The sequence below is a fragment of the Odocoileus virginianus genome, chromosome 2 (assembly GCF_023699985.2).
Source record: "Odocoileus virginianus isolate 20LAN1187 ecotype Illinois chromosome 2, Ovbor_1.2, whole genome shotgun sequence".
Taxonomy (NCBI): domain Eukaryota; kingdom Metazoa; phylum Chordata; class Mammalia; order Artiodactyla; family Cervidae; genus Odocoileus; species Odocoileus virginianus.
Genome location: NC_069675.1, coordinates 260,395 through 280,761, shown reverse-complemented (window position 1 = coordinate 280,761; position 20,367 = coordinate 260,395). Strand labels below are relative to the sequence as shown.

The 20,367-nt window shown below is 37.9% G+C and overlaps 1 protein-coding gene across 2 annotated transcripts in view; it reads left to right on the top strand.

Annotated features, from left to right (window-relative positions):
* ZC3H6 (zinc finger CCCH-type containing 6) overlaps nucleotides 1–19,875 on the top strand; it is a 65,825-nt gene extending 45,950 nt beyond the window's left edge. For both annotated transcript variants that reach the window (XM_070473933.1, XM_070473927.1), the window contains 7 exons: nucleotides 7,701–7,817; nucleotides 8,421–8,534; nucleotides 12,108–12,215; nucleotides 13,306–13,556; nucleotides 13,865–14,355; nucleotides 14,667–14,900; nucleotides 17,389–19,875. In XM_070473933.1, the coding sequence (XP_070330034.1) occupies nucleotides 7,701–7,817; nucleotides 8,421–8,534; nucleotides 12,108–12,215; nucleotides 13,306–13,556; nucleotides 13,865–14,355; nucleotides 14,667–14,900; nucleotides 17,389–18,863 (2,790 nt within the window). In that variant the 3' untranslated portion in view covers nucleotides 18,864–19,875. The remainder of the gene's footprint in view (nucleotides 1–7,700; nucleotides 7,818–8,420; nucleotides 8,535–12,107; nucleotides 12,216–13,305; nucleotides 13,557–13,864; nucleotides 14,356–14,666; nucleotides 14,901–17,388) is intronic.
* Nucleotides 19,876–20,367: the final 492 nt, after the last annotated feature.

Here is a 20,367-nt window from a genome sequence, read left to right as displayed (position 1 = left end):
ACCCTTGATAGTATACTTGTTTCAATGCTATTCTCTCAGAACATCCCACCCTCGCCTTTTCCCACAGAGTCCAAAAGTCTGTTCTGTACATCTGTGTCTTTTTCTGTTTTGCATATAGGGTTATCGTTACCAACTTTTTAAATTCCATATATATATATATATAGTATACTGTATTGGTCTTTATCTTTCTGGCCTACTTCATTCTGTATAATGGGCTCCAGTTTCATCCATCTCATTAGAACTGATTCAAATGTATTCTTTCTAATGGCTGAGTAATATTCCATTGTGTATATGTACCATAGCTTCCTTATCCATTCGTTATCCTTATCTCTCATCTGTTGACAGGCATCTAGGTTGCTTCCATGTCCTAGCTATTATAAACAGTGCTGCGATGAACATTGGGGTGCACGTGTCTCTTTCAGATCTGGTTTCCTCAGTGTGTATGCCCAGGAGTGGGATTGCTGGGTCATATGGCAGTTCTATTTCCAGTTTTTTAAGGAATCTCCACACTGTTGTCCACAGTGGCTGTACTAGTTTGCATTCCCACCAACAGTGTAAGAGGGTTCCCTTTTCTCCACACCCTCTCCAGCATTTATTGCTTGTAAACTTTTGGATAGCAGCCATCCTGACTGGTGTGTAATGGTACCTCATTGTGGTTTTGATTTGCATTTCTCTGATAATGAGAACATTCACTCTTAATTCTTAACTCACTATTCTGTGCAAATAAGCTTAGAATTTCTGGGAAACTATAACCTGCTTCTCCATCTTTCTAGGCACCTGTGGTTGTCTAGGATGTGCTGCTTTCAGTGGACCAGATTAATCTGAATACTTTCTGAGTAAACCTTCTCCTGTATTCGGTACTTATACCCTATATCTGAAAAAGAAATTAGCTTCCAAGAAAGTATGGTTTTGAGTGAGTTACTGCCTGTCTCTGAGCTTCAGTTTGCTTAACCTGTAATATTACAGTACAGTATTAAATTAACTCTCATGGCCCCTTCAAGCACTGACATTTTAGATGTTTCCAGATCTAGCCTGCAATTAAAATTTTCTTAATCTTGTAATAGAAAATCAGAATCAAGTCTTTCCTGTGCATTTATCAGCTTTAGGACATTTTTCCTTTCCTAAAGAATCTGCCTGTCAAGCAGGAGACATGGGTACTGTCCCTGGGTCAGGAAGATCCCTGGAGAAGGAAATGGCAACCCACTCCAGTATTCTTGCCTGGGATATCCCATAGACAGGGGAGCCTAGCTGACCATAGTCCGTGGGTCACAAAGAGTCAAACATGATGGAGTGACTACAGGGGTTCCCAGTGGCCACTACTGGTAACGAATGTACCCGCCAGTGCAGGTAGGCATCAGAGGCCTGGGTTTGACCCCTGGGTCGGGAAGACCCCCTGGAGGAGGGTGCAGCAACCCTCTCTGGTAAACTTGCCTGGAGAATCCCATGGACAGAGGAACCTGGTGGGCTACAGAGTACAACTTGGCACATTTTTCAGTGGGTTTTATTGGGGGTGGCGGTCATTACCTAATATTTTTACTTTTTGATTTCAGAGTTATATTCCTCAAGTTGGCTCTTTGACTTCGCATGGTGCTCTCTTTGGCTGCCTATTTCATTACAGCCACAATCCTTGTTAAGAAGGCATATGTGAACTGGTCTTATATCTACTTGTTCTAAGTGAGCCTAGAAATAGAAAATGTTTATAGAAAAATTTTTCAGTTCAGTTGCTCAGTCATGTCTGACTCTTTGTGACCCCACTGACTGCAGCATGCCAGGATTCCCTGTCCATCATCAACTCCTGGAGCTTGCTCAAACTCATGTCCATCAAGTTGGTGATGCCATCCAACCATCTCTTCCTCTGTCATCCCCTTTTCCTCCTGCCTTCAATCTTTCCCAGCATCAGGGTCTTTTCAAATGAGTCAGTTCTTCACATCAGGTTGCCAAAGAATTGGGAGTTTCACCTTCAGCATCAGTCCTTCCAATGATTATTCAGGACTACTTTCCTTGAGGATTAACTGGTTGGATCTCCTTGCTGTTCATGGGACTCTAAAGAGGGCTCAGCTTTCTTTATGGTCCAAATCTCACATTCATACATGACTACTGGCAAAACCATAGCTTTGGCTAGACAGACCTTTGTCGGCAAAGCAAGGTCTCTGCTTTTTAATATGTTGTTTAGGTTGGTCATTGGATAAGGCAGTGGCAACCCACTCCAGTACTCTTGCCTGGAAAATCCCATGGGTGGAGGGGCCTGGCAGGCTGCAGTCCATGGGGTCACTAAGAGTTGGACACAACTGAGCGGCTTGACTTTCACTTTTTACTTTCATGCATTGGAGAAGGAAATGGCAACCCACTCCAGTGTTCTTGCCTGGAGAATCCCAGGGACGGGGAGCCTGGTGGGCTGCCGTCTGTGGGGCACACAGAGTCGGACACGACTGACACGACTTAGCAGCAGCTGCAGGTTGGTCATAGCTTTTCTTCAAGGAGCAAGCGCCCTTTAATTTCATGGCTGTAGTCACCATCTGCAGTGATTTTGGGGCCCCCCAAAAATAAAGTCTGTCACTATTTCCGTTGTTTCCCCATCTGTTTGCCATGAAGTGATGGGACCGGATGCTATGATCTTGGTTTTTTAAATGTTGAGTTTTAAGCCAGCTTTTTCACTCTCCTCTGTCACTTTCATCAAGAGACTCTAGTTCCTCTTCTCTTTCTGCCATAAGGGTAGTGTCATCTGTGTATCTGAGGTTATTGATATTCCTCCTGACAATCTTGATTCCAGCTTGTGCTTCATTCAGCCCAGTGTTTCTCATGATGTACTCTGCATAGAAGTTAAATAAGCAGGGTGACAATATATAGCCTTGACATACTCCTTTCCTAATTTGGAACCAGTCCATTGTTCCATGTCCAGTTCTAACTGTTGTTTCCTGACCTGCATACGGGTATCTCAGGAGGCAGGTAAGGTGGTCCGGTATTCCCATCTCTTTAAGAATTTCCCACAGTTTGTTATGATCCACACAGTCAAAGGCTTTGACATAGTCAATAAAGCAGAGGTAGATGTTTTCTTGGAACTCTGTAGCTTATTTGATGATCCAACGGATGTTGGCCATTTGATCTCTGGTTCCTTTGCCTTTTTTAAATGCATCTTAAACATCTGGAAGTTCATGGTTCACGTACAGTTGAAGCCTGGCTTGAAGAATTTTGAGCATTACTTTGCTAGCGTGTGAGAAGAGTGTAACTGTGCAGTAGTTTGAACATTTTTGGCATTGCCCTTCTTTGGGACTGGAATGAAAACTGACCTTTCCAGTCCTGTGGCCAGTGCTGAGTTTTCCAAATTTGCTGACATATTGAGTGCAGCACTTTCACAGCATCATCTTTTAGGATTTGAAATAGCTCAACTGGAATTCCATCACCTCCACTTGCTTTGTTTGTAGTGATGCTTCCTAAGACCCACTTGACTTCACACTCTAGGATGTGTGGCTCTAGGTGAGTGATCACGCCATCATGGTTATCTGGGTCATGAAGATCTTTTTTGTGTAGTTCTTCTTCTGTGTGTTCTTGCCACCTCTTCTTCATATCTTACGCTTCTGTTAGGTCCATACCGTTTCTGACCTTTATTGAGCCCATCTTGGCATGAAATGTTCCCTTGGTATCTCTAATTTTCTTGAAGAGATCTCTAGTCTTTCCCATTCCATTGTTTTCCTCTATTTCTCTGCATTGATCACTGAGGATGGCTTTTCTACCTCTCCTAGCTATTCTTTGGAACTCTGCAGTCAGAAAGGTAAATCTCTCCTTTTCTCCTTTGCCTTTAGCTTCTCTTCTTTTCTCTGGTATTTGTAAGACCTCCTCAGACAACTATTTTGCCTTTTTGCATTTCTTTTTTTGGGGATGATCTTTATGACTGCCTCCTGTACAGTGTTACGAAGCTCCATCCATGGTTCTTCAGACACTCTGTCAGATCTAATTCCTTGAATATATTTTTCACTTCCACTGTGTAGTCATAAGGGATTTGATTTAGGTCATACCTGAATGGTCTAGTGGTTTCCCTGCTTTCTTCACTTAAAGTCTGAATTTGGCAATAAGGAGTTCATGATCTGAGCCACCATCGGCTCCTGGTCTTGTTTTTGCTGACTGTATAGAGCTTCTTTATCTTTGGCTGCAAAGAATATAATCTGATTTCAGTATTGACCATCTGGTGATGTCTGTGTGTAGAGTCTTCTCTTTGTTGGAAGAGGGTGTTTGCTATGACCAGTGCATTGTCTTGGCAAAACTCTATTAGCCTTTGCCCTGCTTCATTTTGTACTCTAAGGCTTTGCAAACTTGCCTGCATCTCTTTGACTTCCTACTTTTGCATTCCAGTACCCTATGATGAAAAGGACAGCTCTTTTTGGTGTTAGTTCTAGAAGGTCTTGTAGGTCTTCATAGAACCATTCTACTTCAGCTTCTTCAGCATTAGTGTTTGGGGCATAGACTTGGATTACTGTGATATTGAATGGTTTACCTTGGAAACGAGCAGAGATAATTCTGTTGTTTTTGAGATTGCACCCAAGTACTGCATTTCAGACTTTTTTTGACTACGAGGGCTACTCCTTTTCTTCTAAGGGGTCTTTGGCCACAGTTGTCGTTATAATGGTCATCTCAATTAAATTCACCCATTCCAGTCCATTTTAGTTCACTGATTCCTAAAATGTCAGTGTTCACACTCTTGCCATTGCCTGTTTGACCACTTCCAATTTACCTTGATTCATGGACCTGACATTCCAGGTTCCTATGCAATATTGTTCTTTACAGCATCAGACTTTACTTCCATCACCAGTCACATCCACAAATGAGCTCTATTTTTGCTTTGGCTCCATTGCCTCATTCTTTTTGAAGTTATTTCTCCATTCTTCTCCAGGAGCATATTGGGCACCTGCCAACCTGGTGAGTTCATCTTTCAGTGTCATATCTTTTTGTCTTTTCATAGTGTTCATGGGGTTCTTACGGCAGGAATACTGAAGGAGTTTGCCATTCCCTCCTCCAGTGGACCATGTTTTGACAGAACTCTCCACCGTGACCCATCCATCTTGGGAGGCCCTACATGGCATGACTTGTAGTTTCATCAAGTTAGACAAGGCTGTGGTCCATGTGATCATTTTGGTTAGTTTTCTGTGATTGTGATTTTCATTCCGTCTGCCCCCTGATGGATAAGGATAAGAGGCTTATGGAAGCTTCCCATGGAAATAGAAAATGTTTGTAAATAAAATTTACTTAGGTTTAAGACATGTATTTCTGCTTTATTGACTATGCTAAAGCCTTTGACTATGTGGATCACAATAAACTGGAAAATTCTGAAAGAGATGGGAATACCAGACTACCTGACCTGCCTCTTGAGAAACCTGTATGCAGGTCAGGAAGCAACAGCTAGAACTGGACATGGAACAACAGACTGGGTCCAGATAGGAAAAGGAGTACATCAAGGCTGTATATTGTCACCCTGCTTATTTAACTTCTATGCAAAGTACATCCTGAGAAACGTTGGCCTGGAAGAAGCACAAGCTGGAATCAAGATTGCTGGGAGAAATATCAACAACCTCAGATATGCAGATGACCCCACCCTTATAACAGAAAGCAAAGAAGAACTAAAGAGCCTCTTGATGAAATTGAAAGAGGAGAGTGAAAAAGTTGGCTTACAGCTCAACATTCAGAAAACTAAGATCATGGCATCTGGTCCCGTCACTTCATGAAAAACAGATGGGGACACAGTAGAAACAGTGTCATACTTTATTTTGGGGGGCTCCAAAATCACTGCAGATGGTGATTGCAGCCATGAAATTAGAAGACGCTTACTCCTTGGAAAGAAAGTTATGACCAACCTAGACAGCATATTAAAAAGCAGAGACATTACTTTGTCAACAAAGGTCCGTCTAGTCAAGGCTATGATTTTTCCAGCAGTCATATATGGATATGAAAGTTGGACTATAAAGAAAGCTGAGCACTGAAGAATTGATGGTTTTGAACTGTGGTGTTGGAGAAGACTCTTGAGAGTCCCTTGGACTGCAAGGAGATCCAACCAGTCCATCCTGAAGGAGATCAGTCCTGGGTGTTCATTGGAAGGACTGATGTTGAAGCTGAAACTCCCATACTTGGGCCACCTGATGCGAAGAGCTGAGTCATTTGAAAAGACCCTGATGCTGGGAAAGATTGAGGGCAGGAGGAGAAGGGGATGACAGAGGATGAGATGGTTGGATGGCATCACTGACTCAATGGACGTGGGTTTAGGTGGACTCCGGGAGTTGGTGATGTACAGGGAGGCCTGGCGTGCTGCGGTTCATGGGGTTGCAAAGAGTCGGACATGACTGAGCGACTGAACTGAACTGAAGACATTTAAAATGATCCTATCAGAGTGGAGTATGTTTCTTTGCATTTTCATGGGATGCACACGTGTGTGTATGTGTGTATATATATGTGTATATGTGTATATGTGTGTATCTATATATACTTTTTAAAAAGAAATTTGAAGATTATGTTTTCCTGGTATTCTGATACTTTTTTTTTTTCCAGAAATCTGGTGAATTATATCATTCATCAGTTGTGAGCACTGAGGATCAGATTTAACTTTACCTATCTATTTTCTCAGGTGTTTGCTATGAGAGATTTCAGTAGATTGTGCTTTGTTCTTCATCATCTTGCAAATTGAGGGAAAAGGGAAAACTGATATCAATTCAGAAAAGTAAATCGTTATGAACCTCCTACAATGTGTAAGGCACTGTGCCTGCTAGGAGCTTGAAAAGCAGTGCTGTTTCATAGAGCTCATACTGTCTTGTTACTCAGCCTTCTTATACTTGCAGCAAAAGTTGAATAGGGGCCTGAGGAGAACTAAGGAAAGCAAGCAGGGCTCTGAGGTTTCCTATCATATGCTAGTTTTTCTTAATTTTCTTAAATTTAAAAGTTTTTTTCCCTAACGAAAGTACAAAATAACCACACATGCAAGCGATATATAACTTTGTAGAAATTCATCTAGAGATACACACCCTTAAAGGTAGGGGTATATTCTTTTAGTTGTTTTTTTCCTTTGTGTTTATTATTATAAACAGATCACTTTTTCGCTTGGTAAGGTATTGTGAACATTTTGTGTCCCAAGATTGTCTTTCCATCTCATGATTTTTTAAATGACTTTATAATATTCTAAATGTACCATAATGTGTTTTATTTGTCTTCTAGTTTCAGATGTGCAGAGTATTTCTAGATTTTGTTTGTTTTACTTGTAAATAATTCTGCAATGGTTATTTTTGTGAATAAATCTTCATGTGCCTTCCTGATAATTCCTTCAGAATTTTGTGCTGAAAAGTACAAATTTTGTGTCAAACAATATCTATATTTTAAGTTTTCTATCAACTATACATGAAAGTGCGTATTTTATTGTGTCTTTGCCACAACTGAATATTGTTATTAAGTTTAAAGTTTTCACAGTTTTATTTTGAAAAATGTAGTTAGATGTCTTCATTAAATTGGAGATAGGGTTCTTTGCAACTACCAGTATCAGCAAGCAGTTTTCTGAAAGCATGCTTGCATGCATCGCCTCTCTCCAGATAAATAAATAGCATCATAATGTTCCGTCTTCACCACTTTTAATAATCAGTGTGTACTGCTTTCTAGATTCATTTGAGTATGAATTTTAATGTCTTTTTAATACTTCATATGTTTTATTTAAGTAAATTTTTTTCTTGCAGTATAGTAAACCAGGGAAAAAATGGAAGATTATGACTCAGGAATTTATTAATCAACATACAGTGGAACATAAAGGAAAACAAATTTGCAAATACTTTCTGGAAGGGAGATGTATTAAGGTACATTTATAGGGGTATCATAAATCATTTTAACTTCTGAAATCTTTAAAATTTAAGGTCATTTTTGGGGGTGGTGAGTGTTTTCTCATATAGTTGGAATAAAACTAGTTCTTCAAAATGGATCTTGCATTGAATACTGTATATCAGAACTCATATAATTATATTCTGGGACAATAATATAGCTTGTTGAAATCAGATTTTATTTTATTGACACATGATGCTATGTGGCAAGTACTGTTCAAAGTGGCTTACTAATATTAAATGTTTTCATGTTTACAATGTGCAGTAAAGTTCAGTTACTGTTACTATTCTCATTTTAATCATGGTCAAACCAAGAGGTTAAATGAGTCCCCAGAGTAGCTCAGCCAGAAATGGTGAGTGCTGGAGCCAAGCAGTGTCCACTGAGGTCATGCTCACTGTTCTGCCTCTCCACCCAAAGCCACATCCACTATCCTGGGCAAGAATTCTAAGGGATTGCTTGAATTACTGTAAGCTCATTATTTAAAGACTGGAGATATGACCATGGTTCTACCATGAAACACCACAGAGAAAATTCAACAAAGTGGTTTCTTTTTTTCTCTTCTTTTCTTTTTTTGTGAACAGGGAGATCAATGTAAATTTGATCATGATGCAGAGTTGGAGAAGAGGAAAGAGATTTGCAAATTTTATTTACAAGGATATTGTACCAAAGGAGAGAACTGCATTTATATGCATAATATCCTTTATTAAAAACATTAACCAAAATATTGCAGTTTTCAAGTGTCATTGAGGCTTTAAGAATGATAAGTATAATCTGGAAAGCCTAGTTTGGTTTTAAATTTAAAATGGCACATTATGTAAACCAGATCTCTTCAGCCTTTGCACTTCAGAAGGTCAGCTGAGTTTTTTTCTTTAGGGAAATGAAATAACTTCCCTTTGGGAAAAAAAAATCTGAAATAAACATACTTTAAATAATATTTGTAAGTATTTCAAGAGGCTGTGCTTTCTGAAGGAGTTGACAACATATTTATTCTGTGACTTAATTATTATTTACTTGGGTTCATAAGTAATAAATTACTGTTGGAAATTATAAAATTCAAGTCTTGTCAAATCTTACCACCTAATGATAAGTACTACCCTATATATTCTTCCCTACTTCTGGTGCATTTAAATTGTATTCCTGCCTCTACCCATGTGGCGTTTCACTGTATATAGTCCATATATATATATGATTTGTGTTGATGTATGAAAACCAATTTGTAAAGCAATTATACTTCAGTTAAAAATAAATTAATTTAAACATATATATATAAAGCATTTCCTTCAGTAAAGACCTTATTATTTTCCAAATGGTTAGTTCATTGTCTCCTCTTCACAGATTTAAAAGGTCACCTGCCCATATTCTAAGTTTTCAGCGAGCATAGTTTTGTTTCTGTACTATACCATTATACATTGTGCTATCTGACCATTCTGCTGTGTAATAGTATGTTTGATACTTACTAAGGGCAAATACTCCTTTTGTGTAAAAATGTTATAATAAATTTGTCTTATTCAAACAAGTTTTTTTTTTTTTGAGATTTGATGTATATCTTTAGAAACCAAACACCTTATTGAACTGTTTCTGAATTCTTCCCATCTATTCTTATATTTTTCTCCATAGTCGTGCCATCTCTGGCATGACAATTTTAATAGTATTGGCTACATTTCCAGAAAAATGTTAAATGATAGGAATTGTGGAGCATAAAGCATGTTTCAAAGGTAATGCCCTTTTGCTTTGGCAATTTTAAGATTGATTTTTAAAAAAATCAGGTTAAGTATGTAAATCCTTTGGCTTCCTAGGTGTCTCAGTAGTAAAGAATATGCCTGCAAAACAGGAGACTTGGATTCGATCCCTCTGTCAGGAAGATCTCCTGGAGAAGGAAATGGCAACCCACTCCAGTATTCTTGCCTGGGAAATTCCATGGACAGAGGAGTGTAGCAGGCTACAGTTCATGGGGTTGCAAAGAGTTGAGCATGACTTAGAGACTAAACAACAACATCTAATATATATCCTTATTTTACTAAGAGGTTTTAATATTAAAAAATCTTGAATTTTTTCAGTTGCCTTTTGTATCTGCTAAGGTAATCACATGATTTTTCTTTCTTGACCTTATCAGTGTGATGATTTCAGTAATAAATTTCTAAAAACTACTCAGAAATTCCCAGAACATATACCAGCTGAAATGGTATATTTTTCACTATACTTCTAGATTTAATATTTTGTTTAGCTCTTTGTCTCCAAATTTTTAAGATTAGCCTGTGGTTTTGATTGTTGGGATATTTAAATTTAACATGACATATCAGACCCTTTTATTTTCTTCATAGATATAAACATTTGCTCAAAATTTATTTGTTCTGTATTTTGTTTTATTGTGTAAAGTAACAGAGTTTATGTAATTAAATTACACTATAGTCATTATAAATAGCTATAGCCATTTTTACTTTAAAAAATTGTTTTCTTGAAAGAGAGTAGATGTATATATGTATAAATGAATCACTTTGCTGTATACCTGAAACTTCCACAACATTGTAAATTAACTATACTTCAACTTTTAGAAAATGGTTATTGAAGAGACCTCAGTGTCCATGGCAGCACTACTTAGAATAGCTAGGGCATGAAGGCAGCCCCGATGTCCATCGACAGATGAATGGATGACGAGGCTGTGGTACGTATACACAGTGGAGTATCACTCAGCCATAGCAGGGAGTCATTCGAATCAGTTCTAGTGATGTGGATGAATACAGAGTAAAGTAAATCAGAAAGAGAAAAACAAATATGTACGTTTGTTGAATCTAGAAAGATGGTACTGATGAACCTATTTATAAGGCAGTGGAGACACAGACGTAGAGAACAGACTTGTAAACACAGCAGGGGAAGGAGAGGGAGGGACAAATTGAAAGAATAACACAGAAACATATACGTTATGATGTGTAAAACAGATGCCCAGTGGGAATTTGCTGTGTGACACAGGGAGCTCGAACCTGGGGCTCTGTGACGACCAAGGGGGGTGCAATGGGGAGGGAGGGGGAGAGGGCTCAGAGGGAAGGGGCGTAATGTGTGCCCATGGCTGATTCATGCCCATGTATGGCAGAAACTAACACAATCCTGTAAACCAGTCATCCTCCAGTTAAGAAAATAAAATTGATGTAACTAACAAAAAAGAATCCACCAGCCAAAGCAGGGGACACAGGTTCAATCCCTGGTCCAGGAAGATTCCACAGGCTGCGGGGCGACTGAGCCAGCATGCCGCAGCTACTGCGCCCGTGCTCTGCAGCTGCTGAAGCCTGCACACCCTAGAGCCCGTGCTCAGCAGCAAGAGGAGCCAGCGCAGCGGGAAGCCTGTGCCCCACAGCTCGAGAGTAGCCCCCAGTCACGGCTAGAGAAAGCCTGCACACAGCAGTGAAGACCCAGTGCAGCCAAATATACATATGAATAAATAAGTTATTAGTGGAATTAGCTAATTATCCAAGTTCTATTTATATGTAACATTTTCCTCTCATGGTACTCTCAACAAACTATTGAAATCTTAACATGACTCTTTTTTTTTTTTAATTTTTTTATTTTTTCCATTTATTTTTATTAGTTGGAGGCTAATTACTTCACAACATTGTAGTGGTTTTTGTCATACATTGAAATGAATTAGCCATGGATTTACATGTATTCCCCATCCCGGTCCCCCCTCCCACCTCCCTCTCCACCCGATCCCTCTGGGTCTTCCCAGTGCACCAGGCCCGAGCACTTGTCTCATGCATCCAACCTGGGCTGGTGATCTGCTTCACCCTAGATAATATACATTAACATGACTCTCTTGATCAGTGGTGAAAGCAGCTAGAGTTTTCACTAAATTTTAGACATAATTTACTTACAATGGTAATTTGGGAGGTGATTTGTAAATCTTGATTGAGAACTCTTTTTAAGGAAGTCTGTGTTAATTACCCACATTACTAACTCTACTGTTATAGAAGACATAAATATCTATCGCTGACAAAAAATAATACAGTTTGTACAGTCAAGTTTTTTAAAATGAAAAAACTAAGCTCTTAAAAAATTTGTTTTGTAGTTCTAATAGAGTAGGAGAGACTTAAAATTTTTGAATGATCTGCCACAGCACATTTAAAATATTTAATCTTAAAAATTAAATAATCTGTTACTGTTGAAAATTTAGTACAATATATGGTAATAAAGCTATATTGATTTCACAGTTGTATTTTTTGTTTTAAGAATATGAGTTTGATTTTACTTGGTCTGTTCCTTAATATTTTTATTTACATGAATTTCCATGTAAGTTCTATCACAGTGGAGCAAAATGTTACCAAGGAGACAACTGTAAATTTTCACATGATGATCTGACTAAAGAAACAAAGAAACTTTTGGACAAAGTGAGTAATATTTTTGCACCTTGATTACAGATTCATTAGACTTTGATTATGTTTTATAAGTCATATTTTATGCCTGGAGAATCCATGGACAGAGGAGTCTGGCAGGCTACAATCCATGGGGTCACAAAGAGTTGGACACAACTGAGCGACTTCACTTTCTTGCTGAGAAAGCAAGGACTTACTATTTTATGTTTTATTCTGTTAATGTAGTATGTTAGAAAAGCAGGAATATTGGACTAAAAATTAAGAATATTTTGTTCTTATAAGATTCAATTGTGATGTACATGAAACACTTCTTGCCACTCCTAGTAAAGAGTAAAAGAGTAAAAGTGGCACCTATTATAGTTCTTTAGTTATTAATGATAGCAAATAATATAGTTGCCTTAACCTTAAAAAAAAAACCCAGAATCTTTTGTTCTTATCATTGTTCTGACATTAAAAAACAGTCCATCACAAATTTTTTCAACCAGTCCATCATAAATTTTATTTTTATTGGTTGGGCTTTTGTTCAAATGTCATTTATTTTCCAATTTTATTTAGATATAGTTGGTATACAACACTGAATAAGATGTACAACATAATGATTCAACTTACATACATCATGAAATTATCGCAAGCTTAGCAAACATCCATTATCTCAAATAGATACAAAATTAAAGAAACAGAAAAGATTTTTTTTCCATGTTGAGAACTGTTAGGACTTAACACCCTTAACAGATTTCGTATATAACGGTACAGTGCTGTTAATTATATTCACCATGTTGTGCCTCACATCCCTAGTACTTAACTTATCTTATAACTTGAAGTTTGTACATTTTTAGTACCTTCATCCAGTTCCTACTCCTCCTACCCTCTGCCTTTGTGAACCACAAAATGTGACCTCTAAAAAAGTTAATTTACTTTGAGAAATATCCTTTACCTCTTTGAACCTCATATTCTTTATAAAAAATTAGTTCACTATCTCTGATCTGTTTCAACTTTAATATTATATTTTTCTGTTAACAAAACTAGTTTATTCAAGTCTTCACAGTTTTAAATGTGAGGAAGAAAGCTTGTTTTGAAATAGTAAATCTTGGCCAATTATCTTTAGGTGTTGAATACTGAAGAAGCTGCAAATGAAGATGAAAGAGAATTAGAAGAACTTAGAAAGCATGGCATAACTCCTCTTCCCAAACCACCTCCAGGAGTTGGACTTCTGCCAACCCCACTGGAGCATTTTCCCTTTTCTGATCCTGAAGATGGTTTTCAGACAGATCTCTCTGATGATTTTAAGAAAATTCCATCTCTTTTTGAAATAGTTGTAAAACCTACTGTGGATTTAGCACATAAAATTGGAAAGAAGTAAGTTAAATTTTTCATTCCTTCCAATGAATATTCAGGATTTATCTCCTTTAGGATTGATTGGTTTGATCTCCTTGCTGTTCAAGGGACTCTCAAGAGTCTTCTCCAGCACCACAGTTCGAAGGCATCAGTTCTATGGTGCTCAGCTTTCTTTATGGTCCAACTCTCACATCCATACATGACTACTGGAAAAACCATAGCCTTGACTAGATGGACCTTAGTCAGCAAAGATCCAATATCTATTTAGAGATGTAATGCTCTTGGTTGCCTCTTCTGTGTACTAAGAAATATTATTCTTTTGTCCACAGGCCACCAGCATTTTATAACAGTGCCTCACCACCAGGACCACAATTTCAGGAAAGCAGCCCACATCCTCAACATGTCTATAGTTCTGGGTCAAGTCCAGGTCCTGGCCCTAACATGTCTCAGGGACACAACAGTCCTGTGATCCACCCCGGCTCCCCCGGACACTGTCCTGGCCTACCAGTGCCACAGAGCCCACCTTTGCTGCCTCCCCCCCCAGGAATTGTGGGCCCTCACGGTCAAGCCGGAGTACTTGGTCAACCAGATACACCTTTGACACCACCAAGTCTGAGTGGTGCTTACCACTGCCCGGGCTTTCCAGAACACGTGATGAAAGTACCTAGAGAGAATCACTGCTCTCCAGGCTCATCACACCCGCCTGGTGAAAGGCAGCTCAGTACCAGCTATGAGTCCTTACAAAACCCTGCTGAATTTTATGATCATTACTATTCACAGCATGCTGTCCATAATTTTCAGCCACCCAGTAACTCTGGCGGTAAGTTTACCTTTCTAAATAGCTCATTTCTAACTTAAAATATCTGGAGTCTTATGTTTCTTTAGCAACATGAAAGGCATATGTATTTTAAATAAAGGAAAATATGATGAAATTGAAATATTAAAATGTGTTTTAAATTTAACCAAATATTTGTAACAATAGACCTTGAGATAACTTTAAACAGTGCTTACCGATCTGATAATAAAATATGACATTATTGTAACTCAGTTTCTTACAAGGCATTGCGGTACTTGTCTCCTGGAGTTTTGTGCTCAATCAGTGTCTTGTGTCTTTTTGTGCTGTGTATGTAGATGGGACGTGGCACGGTGACTTTGCCCAGCACCAGGCTCCAGTTGTTCCAGACTCACCTAACTGCGGGAGTGGATCCGACAGCAGCGGTAATGTGACAGGCCATGGCCCCCTGCCTGCACTGGGTCTCCTCCCTGCTGTGCAGAGAGCTCTTTTTGTTAGACTTACTCAGAAATACCAAGAAGATGAAGAACCAAGCAACACCCAACCTCAGAGGGCACCAAGCAAGGAAGAAGGTGTGTCAAATGTCATGATAACATTGTATCTGTTTGGATCTACCTATTCTATTTCCAGCTATCTTAACAGCTACTATCTTCTTGGGATTGATGGTCATTTCCAGTGCCATTGATGCATTAGTAATTAATTGCAAAGGGTTTGATTTGAAGCAATAAATCAGACTGGAGTGTGAGGCCTTGGAAGCAGACTTGCTGTTAAGCTTTGTTTTTGAAGAGAAATAGAGCAGAAACAAGATAGCCTTGAGTTTAGGAATTTTAACTTGTAACTCAAGTTCAAAATAATTTGGTTATTAGATTTTTATGGGCAGAGGCTGTTTCCTTCAAGTTCTGCTATACTATTAAAGGATATTATTTTTAATATAAAAGATTATATTTTAAATTTCCCTTAGTATTTTTGATACTGATAAGTATATAGCAATTAGTTAATTCAGTTAGGGGGAGAAAACTTGAAATCAACCAGTTGTTATTATGAGTTAATAAATTGATATGTTTGGCCACTCTTAAACATGAAATTAAGGACTTCCCTCGTGGTCCAGTGGTTAAGAATCCATACTTCCACTGCAGGGGTCAGGGAAGTTCACATGCTGCGAGGCATGGCCAAAAATGAGCAAAACATGAAATTTATGAATGACTATGTAAAACTGGATAACACTAGTAGCTACAAGTTATTATATAAACGTTACATTTGCAAAGAAGATAGTTTTAAACCTTCATTTATTTAACATGACAGGAAAATGAGGAATTTCCAATAAGTTAATTTCCTGTATAATTTATACTTACTCCTTTAGGTGCTAATTTTAAGAAATAATCATTTTAATGATAATCTTTCTTTAAAGTGTAACAAAGCCTTATATTTTCATAAAGAAGAAAATTAAAACTTTTCTAAATGATATAAAATTTTATATATAATACTATAAAATTGGTAATGTTTTATAAGGCTTGTTTCCTCAGAATCAGAAAACATCTTAAACAGATTTTTTTTGTGTTTATGTTCATTCTTACAAATTTTATTGCCTTTGTGAATTTATTTGTCCTTTGATAAAAAGCTGATAGAAACCTCTTAGTCATTTTCTGTCTAATACCTGCTTTCCACTGACCTCTCTGCTGTTCTACTTTCTTTCTGCTCCATATTCATTCTTATTCCAAAAAGAATTTAAGACTGCTTATAAAATATGTTTATTTTATGTGAAATAAAATGAAAATTAAAGTGAAAATTAAAATTAAATGAAATTAAATTGAAAATTAAATAGCATCTTACCTTTGGATTGGATTTGGATTAAGTACCAAATTCTATGAGGAATGAAACTCCTACACAGAAATGTTTAAAATGACTACAACAGTTGAAAGTGAACCACAGGTCTAGCTCTAGACTTTCTGGAGATCAGAGAGAAAAAAGAGAGATCCAGTGTCTAGAAGTAGTTTTTTTGGACACTGAGGTATAAATTAAAGTTTTTGCCGTTGTGATATAGTATATATTGTTTTAAAGCCACATCCTCCCCTAAATAGGAGTGCTTGTTCTGTAAGCATTCTTCGTTCAAACTAACTGTGTAATGCTAAATTTCCATGTGACAGAAACGCATCAGTGAGCAGTGAGATAAAAGTGAGAATATATGTGCTGTTCTATTGATTCAAGGTATTCTATGATATACATAAGTGTGTGTGTGTACATATATACATGTACATGGCTAATTCAGAGATAATCTATGTATGTTTTAATGGAGAGGAAGGAAACCCACTCTCCTGAGGCATCAGTTTTTATTTCCTTCTCTACTAGAGAGAAGACCTCTGACGGTTAAGCTTCTTAACATTATGGCTCACACTGAAGTTACATAGGCTTTAAGAGTAAGGCCCAAAGTTCTCATAAAGTTAAAGTATGTAAATTTTAGGGTGTTAGTTTTATATGTTGCTTTTAATTTAGTGTTTGAGTAATATATTCACAAGGTCAAACATTTAAGAATATATGACAGAAAAGCCTGGGGCCCATATATGCTCAGTTCCCTTTGCTTTCTTAACCATCGTTGTTAGTGTTTTGTTTTCTTTCCAGGTTTTTTTTTTTTTTTTTAATACCTCTCCCTTGTTATCTGATAAATCCAGAGGTATGAAATTTAAGAGGTTGCTTGAATTAAAGAGAGCCAACACATTTTGGTATTTCTGTTTTAGAGTGTTTTCCCTTCTCCCTCAGCCCTGTCTTACCACACATTTCTGAGTTCCCTTTGGCCAGCTGGAATGAAAGGTCCAGACTCTTCTCTGACTGGAAGGACATTTTACATGTTCTGATGCCGTACCTCTTTATAGAGTGCAGTGACTGAAGTGTTAGTTTTTATATCACATCTTATCTTGTTCCAGTGTTGAAACTCTGTCATTTCTATGATGCATTGTCTTGAAGTTAAACTACCCTTATTTCAGAAATAGTCTATGTGTTTTTTAATCTTAATTAAAGCCAAATATGAATGCTTCACTCTTTACAATAGTATTTGTCTGCATTTAGATGAAACAGTTAACTGGTACTCCAGTAGTGAAGAGGAAGAAGGGAGCAGTGTGAAGTCAATACTGAGAACATTACAGAAACAAACAGAGACTTTGAGGAGTCAGCAGCAGCCTTCCACAGAACTTGGCACTCCTACTGACCCAAGACTTGCTAGAGAGAAGAATAAGGGAAACCAAGTCGTCGACCCTAGACTTAGGACTATCTCAAGGCAAGACATTAGAAAGTCTTCTGAGTCTGCCCCACTGGATCTCAGACTTGCATGGGATCCAAGGAAATTAAGAGGGAATGGAAGCGGTCATGTCAGTTCTTCTGCTGGTGGAGCCAAGTTTGATTCACATCATGGCAACACCGGTCCTAACATCAGACACAGAAGAGGAGATGATGACGATGAAGATACAGAAAGAGAACTGAGAGAAAAGGCTTTCTTAATACCTCTGGATTCTTCCCCTGGTGCGATGCTGCAGGACCCAAGGTCACAACTGAGACAGTTTAGTCACATTAAAATGGATATTACCCTAACCAAACCCAACTTTGCCAAACACATCGTGTGGGCTCCAGAAGACTTACTACCAGTTCCTTTACCTAAACCTGATCCAGTCTCTTCAATCAATTTACCTCTGCCCCCTCTTATAGCTGACCAGAGGCTCAGTAGGTTATGGAATACAAAAAGTGATCTTCGTCAAAATACAGTGCCCACTGATACAAAACTAGCAGCTAAAGTCAAAATTAACACAGCAAACAGAGAAGGCTACCCAGACCAATTTGGAGACTCACATAGTTCAGGAAGTAAATTAGGAGATCCAAGGCTACAAAAGAATTTTGATCCTAGACTTCACAGACTGCACAATACAGAGCCTCATCAAGCAGTTACGAAGGACCCTCATATGTCAAAGACTGCCCCTCCTTCAGGGGCCAGGTCACACCCGGGCTCATCTCAGCCCTCAGGGGCGGCACCTAGCAGTTCTGGCCCTGGGGCTTTACCACCATATGCCCCCAAACTGTCATCTTCAGCTGGCCTTCCCCTGGGCACTCCGGGTTCAGTCCTTAGCGGTATTAGTTTGTATGACCCCAGGGAACAAGGTTCATCCTCTGCATCAGAGCTAGCAACAGAAAATGCAGAGAACCAGAAAAAAAGCGGGAGTTTGAAATGTAGTGACAAAAATGAGCCTCCTCCCGGAGAAGCAATCCTACCACAGAAAATCGCTCCGCATGTGGACGTCCCTGTTGACTGCCCAGCTGACCCACAGACGGATGTTAGCCAGAGTTCCGGTACCGTTCAGGTTCCAGCAGTGCACAGCCTTCCCATTCAGGCATTAACAGGCTTAATCAGACCCCAGTACAGCGATCCCAGGCAGTCGAAGCATCTGGGACAGGTGAGCCCCACCCCTGGTGATGATCCCAGCAAAGAAACAGATGACAAATCTCTGAAGGAGGTTTTTAAAACTTTTGACCCAACAGCTTCACCATTTTGTTAGCTGTTGTGTAACCAAGCAGTTCTTTTCTCTTTCCTGACTGTTGCAGTCCCCTGCTGTTTTGTAACTGTTTTACCTCTATAGTTTATTTATTTTTAAATTATAAACACTTTTCAGCTGCTAGTATCAGAACCACACGAAGTTATATCCTCCAAAGCCTGTGGTATTTTATATAGTATTTTTATAATTTTAAGAGACTGTAGTCATTGACATAGAAGCCTATATATCATGTTAGTTTCAGTAAAAGTACTTTTATTGTAAATAAACCATCATGAACTCAACACTCTGCCTGAATATATGCCACTTGTCTTTCATAATCAGTGTTTAGATAAATGATCACCACTTTTATATGGTTGTTAGTTTCAAGCAATATAATGTACATTACTTTTCAGAAACAGTATTTTGACTAGGATCCTCTCAATTTGTCAACACAGAACTGACTAATATGTAATGCTAACTGCTAGCTTAAATTTTAAATGAAGTGAAGAAAACATTTTTTTAATCATTATTAGCAGAGCAGTTCATGTTTAAGGGCATCACTTTTATTATTACTGGCAATATTATTTGTGTAAATGAAGCATTTGAATGTCATTATCTTTTAAATGTATTTTATGGTATACTGTATCATAGAAGTTGGAGATATATAAATAGAATGTTTTGCTAAAGTAAAGAATTTCCAAATTCTCTAACATAACTTTTTAAATTTAATTTTTCATAATAATACTTATGAGTTATTGCTGTTACGTTATGATGTTTATGCATTCTGATGTCTTTTGTCTTTAGCAGCATAATTTATATTACTTTTTCAAATTGTGTAGCTGCAATAATTGTATTCATCATGACTTTGGCAGTTTTTAACAAAATTTTAAAAGATCCAGTGTGTCTGTAGTGATTTATTGCATTGATAATGTTTTAAGTGTGCAGGTTCTACATTTTTTCTTAAATAGCGAAAAATCACAGAGATGGTATAGTCAACTGTATATGGCTATCAATAAAGACTCTCTTTCAGATCTCATCTGACTGGCATTCTATAACAGAGGAGACTGCTTGGTGTTTTAATGTATTTATTGTCTTCATAGTTTGGAAACCTCAATGGATTAGAAATTGTACTTTTATGAAAAATAATTTGTATTCATTCTTGTATATTTATTGCAGTATATAAATAATGGCAACCCTACTTACTTTATACATATATTATTTATAACTAAAACTAAGTATTACACTTAAGTCTCAGGCTAAGTGTATATATTAATATCTTCAACTAGAGGTATCTGACAGTGTTTGCTAGTAACAACTCCAATAAGTAATTTAAAAGGAGCATTTCATTGTAAAAGGTGATGGAAGTAGAGGAAATCAGCAGTTGAGAAGTGATTTTTAAAATATACAGCAAAATATTTATGTGGGAACCTAAAGCTCAGCAAATGGCTTAATACTAATGTATGTCTTTCCTATTCCCTTCTTCACTTTTTGCTTTTCTTGCTCTCATTCCATGCTGAAATGAGGTTGC